The sequence below is a fragment of the Sceloporus occidentalis genome, unplaced genomic scaffold, assembly GCF_023333645.1.
Source record: "Sceloporus occidentalis isolate IW3139 unplaced genomic scaffold, rSceOcc1.0.p SCAF_190, whole genome shotgun sequence".
Taxonomy (NCBI): Eukaryota; Metazoa; Chordata; class Lepidosauria; order Squamata; family Phrynosomatidae; genus Sceloporus; species Sceloporus occidentalis.
This window is the reverse complement of record NW_028317170.1, coordinates 546,493-559,298: the sequence shown is the minus strand read 5'-3', so window position 1 is coordinate 559,298 and position 12,806 is coordinate 546,493. Positions and strand designations below refer to the sequence as shown.

The 12,806-nt window shown below is 42.7% G+C and overlaps 1 protein-coding gene across 1 annotated transcript; it reads right to left on the bottom strand.

The window, feature by feature from the left end:
- Positions 1 to 5,190: 5,190 nt before the first annotated feature.
- On the bottom strand, positions 5,191 to 11,394 carry LOC149278394 (far upstream element-binding protein 1-like). The gene is made up of 21 exons (XM_089501993.1): positions 11,299 to 11,394; positions 10,747 to 10,837; positions 10,383 to 10,421; positions 10,252 to 10,291; positions 10,088 to 10,137; positions 9,936 to 10,007; positions 9,790 to 9,847; positions 9,547 to 9,709; positions 9,350 to 9,448; positions 9,153 to 9,257; positions 8,920 to 9,022; positions 8,656 to 8,756; positions 8,412 to 8,553; positions 8,143 to 8,303; positions 7,904 to 8,055; positions 7,513 to 7,592; positions 6,684 to 6,812; positions 6,372 to 6,446; positions 6,064 to 6,123; positions 5,524 to 5,672; positions 5,191 to 5,260 (listed from the first exon to the last, which is right to left on the bottom strand). Exons 1-21 carry the CDS (start codon positions 11,392 to 11,394, stop codon positions 5,252 to 5,254), a joined length of 1,974 nt encoding a protein of 657 aa, XP_089358119.1. The 3' UTR covers positions 5,191 to 5,251.
- Between the last annotated feature and the right edge of the window lie 1,412 nt (positions 11,395 to 12,806).

Below are 12,806 nucleotides of genomic sequence, written 5' to 3'. Positions count from 1 at the left end.
TCATAACTTGCCGGATCCTTTATATTAAACACAATTGCCTCGTTTCCCATTCAGTAGAAAAACAGTATTTCCCATTTAATACCTCGCTGCCCCGTCACGGGGTATAAAGCGCCCGTCGCCCTGAGATATCTGTGATAATAGCGTTACGGAGGGACCTGCGCGGCTGGAAACAATCTAACGCTAGAGGCTCATGCGCCGTCCGCTAAAACACGGGGAGAAAGCAGGAAGCGGCTTCTAACTTCCTGCTCGGGCTGACTGGAGGAAGAGAACAGGAAGTGGCTTCCAACTTCCTGCTCGGACCGAACGTCTGCAAGATATTGTATTGCGTTGGCAGCAGATGTGGAGCATTATTGCGACAGCAGGACGGCTACACATGAAGACGTTCTGTATATGGAGGCGATTATGGGAGATAAGGAAAACCGCATGGAATGCCACAGCTGACAAGTAACAGGTTAAGAAGGATCGCAGCTTAATAGACTCCATGTAGGCAAATTCCTCATCCCACACTTAGATCGTAAAACATTTTGGACTCCAGGTTTTAGGTGGAGGCCTTTAGGATCTCACTCCAAATTAAATGGGACCGGCTGCTTGGTTCCATAAAATTCATTTACTAAACTTCACTAAAATAGGGACTGGTTTTGTAAAGCCAGCCCTGTTGCCCCCCCCCAATCTGCCTGGACCCTACAGGTATAGTGTTTAATCCACCTATTTCATCCCACCTTTCTTTGATTTCAGTCCACTTTTGGCAACACCAGAGAAGAAAAACCAAAAACACAAATGGAGTCAATAATTACAATTTATTTAGTTTTATTTGTATTGCAAAAGGCAGATAATTCCAGAAAAAGCAGAACAGGATATGCACACAAAATACGAAGATTAACAAATTACAACCCCCCCCCCCAAAAAAAATTCTGTATTTAAAAACCTCCCAATTAAATGTAGGCTACTGACGAAGCTAAGATCGGTTTACAGCAAAATCTTCAGACTAAACTTAATTGTTCCAGCAGCAAAATGTGAACACATGAGCACACAGTAACCATGGAAATGGGAGTTATTACACAAGCTAAGCTGCATCACAGGCAGGTGAGCTCGGGGCCGGAGAAGTACCGTATGTGGATGTTATGAAGACGCTGGAAAGCAGACACTGATAACTCCCAGCCAGACATTCTCTAACCCAACCAGGCTGCGACAGCACTCGTCCCCCACTCACGCCACAACGTTCACTGAAAACACTATCCGTGACGAGTAAGAAATCTTGATGCAAGGGTTAATGTGTCCCGCTTTGATTTTTCTATAACACATATAAAGTGTTTTCCTTATCTGCACGTAAAATGTATTTTTACACGCGCACAAACGGCAGAGTATAAATTCATGAGAAAATAAGGAGCAGACTACGCGTGGCATACATTATCTGACATTTATTGAAAGCATATAAACAAAGCGAGTCTCCAGTTATCATGCGCCAGTCACACTAATGTTAAGGTTTCGGTAAATGTACAAGCAACATTTAAAATTTACCTCCAATCCAAGTTCCTCTGTACCAGGATATTGTAAATATATACAGAGCCCCTTCTCCTGGCTTAATGGGGACAGCCTTCCACACAGACCCCCAGAGAAAATGCAATTTGTGAACATTTAGGGCAGCTTTATGTTTAAATATGGTCTCACAAACGATTTATATTGGAAAGAGGCATATCACATCAAGACTAGGTGATAAATATACAGCTAAACTGCGTTATACAAGAGCTGCTGAAGCCATGAAGGCAGGGAAATAAAGAAATCGCAGCCAATTCTGACAACCTGCTCAATAAAGCTTAGTTTGATCATTTAGGTGGCTTTAAGACAAATACTTGTATTAAACAGGCGAAAACGGATTTCATTAGAATTGGTTTCAGCCAAACATTAAGGGAACAGGTAAACTTGTGCTGGATTTTATCACCTCTGCTGTAGCAGATTTCTCTGCAGAGTTAAAGGGGATTAGCTGGTGCCGATTAGCTAAATACAGTGAAATGACCCTGGTCAGAGACAACAGGCTGAAGGAGGGCAGAAAGGATGGATTTTAAGCCTGCCAAGGCTGCACCCAACAGATATTTCTTTGCGACTACGGCGCCAGTTTGTTACAAAGGCGTCCCCTGGAAATAGTTTGCAGATACAGGACTTGCTGGGGATGCTATGATTTTATAGTGCAGTCTGGGCGACAACCTACAGAAAAGTGCAAGCCTGCGTGCGACAGCCGTTGAGTGCGGTCACCAAACTGCCAACAGATTACACAGAAGGCATTTAACCCCACACAAAAGCCACTGCAGCAGAGGGGATTCAGACATGACAGGTAAATTGCATTAAAAAAATATGAGGGTTCCACAAATAAAGCATAAAGGTCATGTGATGTTTCCACTAACTGTGCTCTATCATACGGTAGAGAAAAAAACACGATATATATACACATGTAACTTTCTGCTCTTAAAGTAGTGATATCCTACATAACACTACACCACAGAATGCAGATGCCGTGTGATAACATCTTTACAGGAGCACCATGATGTCCCAAACAAAGTCAGACATGAAGCTCATCAGATTGTAACATCCGACTTATTCTGGTACTAAGGGGTGGGCTGCTGGGCCACAAGGTGCTCCTTTAAAGAAGGCTCTTCCTATTGCTCAAAACTGAACGTCCTGATTGGCTAAAATCTCAAAAGTCTAGTCTATAAAATTACGAGCTGCCTGAACAGTAGGTGGCAAAATCTGATGCTTAATGAGCATATAGAACACTTCTAAAAAAAACACCGCTTTTTTAGTATTCTATAAATACATTAAATGGCAAAAGGTATGCATAACAGTAATTTAGAGGTCTAGTATCAAATCAAAAGCATCAATAGTGTTCAAAGACAATCTGCACTATTATGCATAAAAATACAATTGCAAATACTTTTTTGCCAATTTTACCTTCTACATGACCCCTTCACCGTCCATGCTCATCGGCTCACCAATGGCATACACAAAGCACTCCTCCTTAGGGGTGGGAACTACCTCAGGACCTGAATTTATGAGCTATGATTGGCTGCTGGCAGCATCTTCAGCACTGTGTGTGAAAATGAAGGCAGGAGTTTTGAAACTTTCTTTGGATGCACAGATAAGCAGGACTTTAAAAACAGAGGCAGCACATGTCAGGAAGTTTAAACAGTGAAAACTGATCTGGTGAAGCAGCGTAAAGGGAAATAAAATTATGCAAAAATATATACTGCTTACCAGCAAACAATACAGAATTTGAATGCAAGTGTCAACTACGTGAATAAAATTCAGTCTGTACAGTACTATGGTTCCTATACAAGAACATTACATGACAACATAAGCCAACAAGAAGGCTGCAAAATACATGCTAACCCTGTAATGTAAACGAGAAGACATTTCTACTAGGAAAAAATGCAGCATTTATGGACAGAAGAAAGCTTTAGCACGTGCCCAATAAATTCACGTATATTCCATTTCAGTAAGAAAGAAAAATACATATTTGGTGCAGCAAACCTTTGTCATACACAACCATAAAAACATAGGGAAAATCTGGCATTTACATTTATAGGCTACTTTCTTAGGTTGTGCTTACCTGGTGCTTTTTTGTAGCAGAAACTACCTTGAAGGCACAGAAATATCAGTATTTCACTTTGTAAAAACTAACACTACTTTATGCTTCAAATTAATTACATTGACAGCCTCCAAAAGTAAAAAAGTCTGGAAACCAGGTAAAGGTTAGTGCACATTTAACCAAAGATAAGGTCATGCAAATGTCTCCTGCCCGTTTTATATCTCACTGACTGCAGGGAAAAAGTCAATGATGTCTCAGCTTTCATGAAAAAATAGGGAAAAACAGTCTAAGTAAAAGTGACCAAAGTTAATGTCATTATGTAACAAAACTGCAAGTTATTATCAAAGCAATAAGCTATCACGTCAAATGCATCTAGACCTCAGGTTCATATCAATACAACGTATATGCATTGGCGGAATAAAAATGGCCACAACTCGACTAAATATTGAATATACTTACCTACAAAAACATAAATAGTATAAGCTAGCCAAATTCAGAGTGATAAAAGCACCACACAACAAGTCATGAGAGAACATTTCGCAGTTTGCCCATTTGTTGAGGTACTTACAGTGCAATGCTCAGTGAAGGGAGACAAATTTAGGACGCACACCTACAGATCTACTCCTAAACTGGCTCGACCAAATTTGCCCTTCAACAGACAACTGCAAGACTGCTCGTGACCGTGATCTGACAGAACAGAAGCATTCATCAACCGGCAGATATGCAAAAAGCAAGACAGTGGATAAAGGCAAATCTTGACACGGACATTTAATTTAGATAAAAAATATCGATAAAACGTTTATTTGCAAATGGTGCTTTTCAAACGTAATCAACGGAAAATATAACTACAGGGTCAGTATATACATATAACTAGAATGCATTTAACAGTCATATGATTTTATAATCTGGCTTTATGGCAGAGAAGAAAAACAAAACAAGTACACTTATGTTGCCTATCCCATACGGAATAAATGAAATGCAGACTGACTAAACGCTTACATTTAAGCAAGAAAAGCAAACAATTTCGTATAAAACTGCTGGAAGACTGAAGCGTGTCAATCAGCAGTGCTCTGTACAGATTGGAGAAAAGGTCATGGGTTTGGTAAAATGCAATGATGTTTACTATGCATTAATAACTGGTGACACTGCCTGTCATACAATAACACGGTAACCCACAGGAACCACAACAAAACATGAGTAGAGGAAAATAAAAGGGGAGATGCACATCAAAATTTATAAGTTGCTGCCATGTACGTTTCTTGAAAGAATTAAAAAAATGTTTTCCCTTTGAATACTCACATACCCAACTTACCGACACAGGAGGTTTCATATTATTTATTGTAAAGCACAAAACAGGCATTTTAAAAGTGATAAAGTATACATTGAAAAAAGTACATTTGTATCACAAAGCTTTGACCACATAATAGTTGCAAATACATTTGCTGGAATGTGTACATCTACACTAATTACTAAAAACAAACCGATTCATTTCTACACAGAAATATAGCCTCCTATGAGTCAGTAGTGATAGTTTTGTACATTTTTTCAAAAACAAAAAACAGTTTTAAACCAAAACAAAAATTAAGATCTTCATCAAGGCGTCTGCATCCAAACATTTAACAAAGGTTTTCCCCAACACAATGAAGCAAATACTGTACTGTCCACTTCGCATTATTGACCCTGTGCAGAAGAAATACATAAGAGATATACAAAGAGTTACGAGAAAATCTGTTTCAAATAAAGTACCCATCTCAGGAGACCCTAAGGAAAGATTGGTTAAATGCCGATTGCTTCTCGCACGTTTTCAATTGCCCTGGAGGTGGAAAGTTTTTGTACACGTACAGTGAAAAACAGTGTGCGGTACTGCAAGTGTTTACAGGTTCTTGTAAGGATGAAAAACTCCCATAAATATCCAAGAAAGCATCAGATTTAAAAGATCATACCTGTGGCGCTGGAGGGTGCTGTGGCATCGTCTGTGGACTGGTCTGAGCATAGTATGCTGCTTGTTGCCTGTAATACTCTGCCCAGGCTGCACTGTAATCTGGCTGACCAGCAGGGGGAGCAGCAGCACCAGGAGCTGGAACAGCTTGACCTAAAAAAAGTTAGCAATATTGTCAATGGCCAAACATAACTACTGGACAAAGACTAAGGTATGGGCCTAATATATACCCAGGAGACCAATATTTCACCAAAGTGTAAGCCTTTTATCAGACTGACCAAGAAACAAACATTGTATCGGTGAAAACCAGTTCTGAGCCATTAGCCGACATCCTGGCAAGAGCCTCAGACTGTACAGGGCTGGATTTATTGAAATAAATTCATTATAAAAGTGGACTAGGAAACACGACTACCTTAGCCAATCAAGAACTTTGCCATACTGTATTAAGTATTTAAAATTTCCTTAACATGATTCTAGAAAGTGAATTTTCAAAAGTCTAACAAACGAATTGCCCATGAAAAAAGTAGAACAGAAACCAACTTACCTTGTTTTTTATAGTATTCTTCCCATGCTTTTGAGTAGTCCTGCTGTGGCCCTTGTTGACCTAAAGAAAAGCAGTTTAGTTACTGACCTTTAAAAGTGGCTTTTATAATTGATTATACCCACGGTTGCCCTCCCCCTGAGGTCAATATTTGTATACTCAATTGTGATCCATTGCATTAAGTGCACAGTACAATCGCACACAGCGAGCCAAATGGTTATATTCTGCCATCAAATGCGGTTTCTAAACTGGGATAATGTGTGCTTTGCCTTGGCCACAAAAACAGATCAAAGTGAATGATTGTGACTTACCCATTTTCTTGTAATACTCTTCCCATGCCTTTGTATAGTCAACTTGCCCAGCCTGCGGTGCAGCTGGCGGCTCAGCTAGATAGAAAAAAAAAAAAAAAAACACATTGATATAGCTCAGAAAGAACACAAGTACTTAATAAAAAGGATGTAACTCCTGTAAGGTCTGGGCCAAGAACTGAATGTTATGCTACAGTATAAACCCAACTTATGGGTGAGGTGTGGTGCCAGCATCCAAATACTTTCACTCCAACTCAAAAGCTGATTTGACTATGTCCCGTTAATGGATATCCTTGTAATTAAGGAGTTTGCTACCTTGCCCATTAGTCTGAGTTGTGCTGGGTCCAGCAGAGGGCGCTGCAGGTGGCTGGGGTGCTTGCTGCTGATAATAGTGTGCATAGTAAGCTGCCCATGCTGCAGAGTTGGGGTCTGTTCCTGCTTTACCTAGGAAATCAAATACACTGTAAGCTACAGGAAAGATAGCCAAAACCACCTCCACCCGCTATCTTCTATATCTCTAACAACTACAGGATTTTCAGGGAACACATGATTATGATGCTATTCATATGGACCCCTGTGGCCATGTTACTGTCACATGTGCAATATTCAGTGTTTAGCCCTAACCTTTAGAACCAGATACAGACAGCAACGAACAATAAGCAGCGAGAATGACATGCACCATCACTGATCTAAAGCAGCTTTAATATTTAGGCTTTACTTTTCAAGGGGGAAAACTAAACCGAAGTCTATAGCCATGTAAGCAGGACGTAAAAACCCGGGTAACTTCATACAGGAAGCATAACATTTGCTGTCTTACATGATGAACCGTTCACAGGGTAACCAAAATTCATGTGATGCTTTTAACAAGACCATATCTTGCCAAATAAGTTTGCAATGCCACCCAACTGACCTCCAGACACATAAAAAAAACCCAACTACACCACTTACTATTTATGTGAATTAACTAAAGCATTCAGCCGTGTTATCTGTTGCCTTACTTAAAATAGATGTTATCACTAGGTTTGACCTCCAGAATAGTTGACACTAAAACTGGTCCCTCCCCATCTCCAGACAAACACACAACGCATTGCTGAATTATCTGGAATCAGCTACAAGTCAGTAACAGCACTGAAGAGGCACTTACTAGGGTCTGGCTGTGCTGGCTGCTGCCAGTGAGGATACGTGTTCCCCCATCCTTGAGGAGCATATGGAGCAGGAGGACCACTAAAACAAGAGAAAGATGTAAGTATGCATACTACTGAAAGTAGATTCAGCAAAAAAGACTAGAAAATAAAGCTCTTGGCATTTGTGATATGGAACACTAAGCGGAGGGTTGTTTGTGCAAGAAAGGTACAGAAGTGTAAGGGGAAGTCACCAGGAAGTGCTAAGTGTAGTTTTACCATCAGTGATGTATGGATGAACATGTCAATAAAAAAAAATAATCTGAAACTGACCTACCAAAAGCCTTACATTTGCCACCCCTGAACATTAAAACCCTGTAGTAACAGCCCACAGTTTCTTCTGAATAAACTTACTGGGGAGAAGGTCCAGGAGGCCCTGCACTGTAAGGTGGTGGATTGTAGGGTCCCATAGGTGTGCCAGGTCCAGGCGCACCAGGAGGTCCATGAGGTCCCGGTACACCAGGAGGACCGTGAGGAACAGGAGGACCAACAGGATTCACTGGACCCTGGAGAGCAATGTATGTTAAACATTTACAGAAGCTCACTTTTACAGAGTAAGATAAGTGAAAATATACATATATACGAGTACTTACGCCTATCTTCTCCTCAATCAACCCCCTGGCATAGTCTATCTGCTGTGGAGACCCTCTGACAGTAAATAACTTCATGTTGGGGTCAGAGTTTGGTGGTGGGTTTCTCTGCAGCTCTATCCTAGCTCCAGACTGCTGACTGATATTTTTTATTGTTTCACCACCTAAAAAATGAAAATTAAAACATTCACAATTTACATTTTTCTGCCCAGCTTTGTAGAATCACAAAGCATTAATGCTTATAAACATCTCCTAGGAACAGGGAATGTTACCTTTTCCGATAATAAGTCCAGTCTTCACAGTAGGAACAACAAAGTTAAATTCCTGCAAACCACCTGGAGGACCCATATTCCAGTTTCCTTGTCCCCTTCCTCTACCTCTGCCACCAGGTCCTGGACCTCCATGATTTCCAGACTGCGGGTGCAGAAAGCCTCGTCAGCAAAGAACGCATGGCACGGCGATCACAAACACCACAATTAAAATCCTTATCTGATATACACCAACAACTTTACTGACCTGAACACTGCGAAGCAGGTCTGTGATAATCTCTGCAGCGTGCTGACATCTGTCTGGAGGACCACTAATCTGTGCTATTCTTTCTGGAGCAGAGCCATCATCTGTTAGGGGAAAGTACAGTTTATTAGTTACAAGCAGGAAAATTCAATGGAAATGCTGTCATTGAGTATACATTATGGTATCTCCCCTTTGAATATATGAACAGTTTAATCAGAATGCCTCATGCATCTGTACTATTCCCCTTCCAACAGCTACTTGGCATACCTGGTTTAAACTGTATTCTAACGCCTGCATCATTCTGGATTTTCTTGATCATTTCACCATTTCTGCCTATCACGATTCCAACAGCAAATCGTGGTATTGGGACCTGTTATGAATATGAGGGGGAAAAAACCCTCAGCATTAATATAACCGTATAGCATTCCAACGAAGTCATTCTGTGTCACATCAGAAAACAGTTTAATACATATGAAGGTACACCGGTTAACCATACTTACATCTATCCCTTCGTTTCCGCCTACTCTTGATCCATACTCATTCCGAGAATCTCTGAAACCGCCTCCTTCTCCATGAATAAGTTCTAGTACCATTTCTTTTGCTTGCTATATTATAATAAAAAAAAATAATGTTCTTCGTGTAGCGAGTCCTCGGGTATTTGCTGCAGATAGACTTAACACTCAAATGAAGGGCTTACCTGCACTTTGTAGGGATCCCCAGTGATTCGTAGAGGTTTGTCTGTTCCTGTGTTCTGGGGACCATCCTGTATCATAACCATTTTAACTCCTGCCCTCTCCTAAACACACATATTGACATTAGTGAAATGATGACAGTGACTTACAACAGGTACACAGGAAAAAAAACAAAAACAAAAAAACTCGAGACCAGTCCTACCTGCAGCTGTTTAATGGTTTCCCCTCCTTTACCGATTACCAGACCAGCTTTACTGGCTGGGATCATGATTTCCTGAACTGCGTTTCCAGAGCCGTCTCCGTGATGGAAGCCAGGAGTGGGCCTTCCTTTCTCTACTATCTGTTCAAGCAATCGTGTTGCAGCCCTATTTATACAAATTAAGGCTTATTAGCAATCAGTTAACACATCGAGATAAACAGTCATACGTGGCACACAAACACTTACTGAACGGAATCGGGACTGCCAGTTAGCATACATGATCTTTCTGGCAAGCCACCGCTATCTGAAAGCAAAAGAAAAGCATTTCAGTTGTACTCGAGCTATAAAATGACAATAAATGCTCCATCAATGCAGCAGATTGAAAGGCTTACCAGGGGCAATCTGAATTTTGCAGCCAGATTCCTGCTGAATACGTGATATCTGCTCACCTCCTCTGCCAATGACTGGGAAGGAAATAAAATGTCAGACTACGTCACGTGACCTGGATAACTATTTATTTCCTAGGGACAAACATGATACTTACTGAATCCCACCATTCCATCAGGCACCTTGTACTCTTCTGTAACAACAGCCCTATAAAAGACATTGAGGTCAGTTGAAATGCATTTGCTACGTTGTTGCACGCAATGCATAACCTTAACACACAAAATGGCCGAGAAACCACTAAAGATTTTTTTTTTAACTCACCTCTGCTGCTGATGCATTGCCGGCATCGGTGGAGGAAAAGCTTGTGGGGGGGAAAAAAGAAAGGCGGTTAGCTTTTTGGTTCTGTACGGGCGAAGCTATTCGTTTGTGTACAGCAAAATCAAGACACTTACAATCATTTGTAGGGGCAACCTTCTTAGCCTCTGGTTGATCTAGAAAGAAAATTTTTCACTTAGAAAAACCAGCAGGAATGTTTAGAACATTTTTACATTACAGCCTGGTGGAACTAGTGTGCTTCTCTATGACTGTGCTGCATTTTAGCTGCTTTATTATACAGATTTTACATCTAGGCAGGCATGGGAGTGAAAGTGTGTGTAAGAACCAAGAAAATCTCTACACGCCACTCTGGGCCATGGGACGGATACTAGCATGTGGAAAACACTACAAAGGGCAGCAACTGCTCATAAAGCTTTGATATTTGGGCCAGATGTACCCGGTTAGCACAAACCCGAGCGCCTTGTGGCAAAAAAAACTCACCTCCGTCATCGAGTGGCCTCTTTTGTCCCGCGAATCCGTAGTCGTTTGAGTTCACAGCAGCTCCCGGCTCCCCTCCGATTTTAGCAGCGATCTACAGAGGCAAACGGGCAACACTTAATAAAGCTGCTTGAACCGGATCAAACCCATAGTTGGGCTTCAGGAACAGAACGGCTAATAATTAGCAAATAGGCAGAGAACTAAAACAAATGCCTCACAAACCCCCTCAGCATGTAAGGCCGTGTAAGACTTGCGGGAACCCTCGCTTATCTGGATGAATTAGACGGGGGGAGGGAAGAGGCTGGAGGCCTACCAGAGAAGCGGGGCACTTGTGTGAATTTTAAGCTTCCACGAGACACGTAATATTCTGCGCGAACTGCATAGAGAGCCTACCCGAGAGAGCGGCCCTCTCCGGTGCGATAAAGTCAGAGATTTATACCACGGGTGAGAGTCTCACAGCCACGATAATCCCGGCCTACACGGATCCAACACCCACCCTCTGGCGGCTCACAACGCGAGCCCAAGAACACGAAAAGCTCCCACCCCCTCACTCACCTGTCGGGCCCGCTGCAAAGCATCTTTGAAGGCATCGTTGACCCCGGCGCCGGAGTTACCCGAGCTCGGAGGTGGAACTGTGGAATAATCAGCCATGTCAGAAGTGCTCGCAGCCTGCAGCGTGTGTGAGAGGACACAAAATGGCGCCGAGAGACCTCTGAGGTGTCTCCGCCTTAGTCTCGCGAGAACCAAATTCCCCGGTCACGCCCACATCCCCCGCCACAAGCACTGTTTGGTCACGCCTACTTCCTGCAAGTCCCACAGCTCTGTCCTACAGCGGGAGGTCAGACCGGCGCGTGCTCTGTGAGAGCCGTCCTCTCATTGGCTGGCCGGCTCGCTGAGGCGTTCCCGCTCTTTCCTTGTATTCCCGCCACTCTTCTGTTCGAGGAAGGGAGGGAGGTATTTTGGGCGTAGCAGCCTGACGAGTCGATCCGGGGCCAGTGTTCTCAGCACTCTCAGCCAACCAATATTATGAGGCAAAGTATATATGAGCGTCTAATAAGCAGGACCCCAATAACCTGCTGCGAGGGGAAAACTCACACTATAGCGTGTTGTGTTGGAGAGACCCCTGCAGCGTACTATGAGGGGGAGGCCTCTATAGTCTTCTGTATAGGAGAGACCCCTATAGCCTGCCGTGCGGGGAGACCAAATCTGCTCGGTGTATTTCCATTGCTGCTCTGGGGCCTGCTGGTATAGATCCTAAAGTGGTGGCCCTTTCCACATTGAACTGTCCCTATGATGACATTCAGGGCGCATGAGCTGTGGGGGTGCAGGAGAGCTATCTGTGTTTGGGGCTCATGCGTCCGTGTTCTATGCGTGTAACGCGTGTTCATGGTGTGTATTGCCGCTACTACATCCTGTATTCAAGATACTAAAATCAATGCAAATATCTAAAAGGCTTAGCTGCCAAGACTCACAAGTTTTGCAGAGCAGTCCTAACAAGTAGGCATACATGCTATCAGGAAGTGCGGCAGCTTAGTGTGCAAAATGTCTTAATCAAGCATGTTACGTGCACATAACGGTATAGGGCAGCGCACCTGGTGATGTTATGATATAGATCATGTAATAGGGGGGCTGCGCACGACTACGCAAACATCACCATAGCAATCCCTGTATTAGTCCAATCAAGTACATTCCAGCGGTTGCTATGGTAGTAAGACCACCTCCATTCCGTTTGGGGAACGCAGCCACTTTTCTCTCCAGCCGACGCTAATGCCGGCCGCTAACCAAACGTTGTGGGAATTGTAGTGGCAAAGTAGCTTTAAAAGGGCATCATAAAAAGATATGACCCAAAAGAAGCCTAAATAAAGTTTCGTCTTTATTCCGTGCGGAATATAGAAGATGCCCCAGCTGGTGGCATGTAGGGCATTGATTGACGCCCAACTGATGCCCTATTAACTAGCTGTTATAGCAGCAGATCAGTAAAGCCTTTGGCCCGGCGGTCAAAGAAGGGTTAAAATACACATTTTTGGAGGAAGTAACCCTTTGTCTGGCAGGGTAAGGGTCCG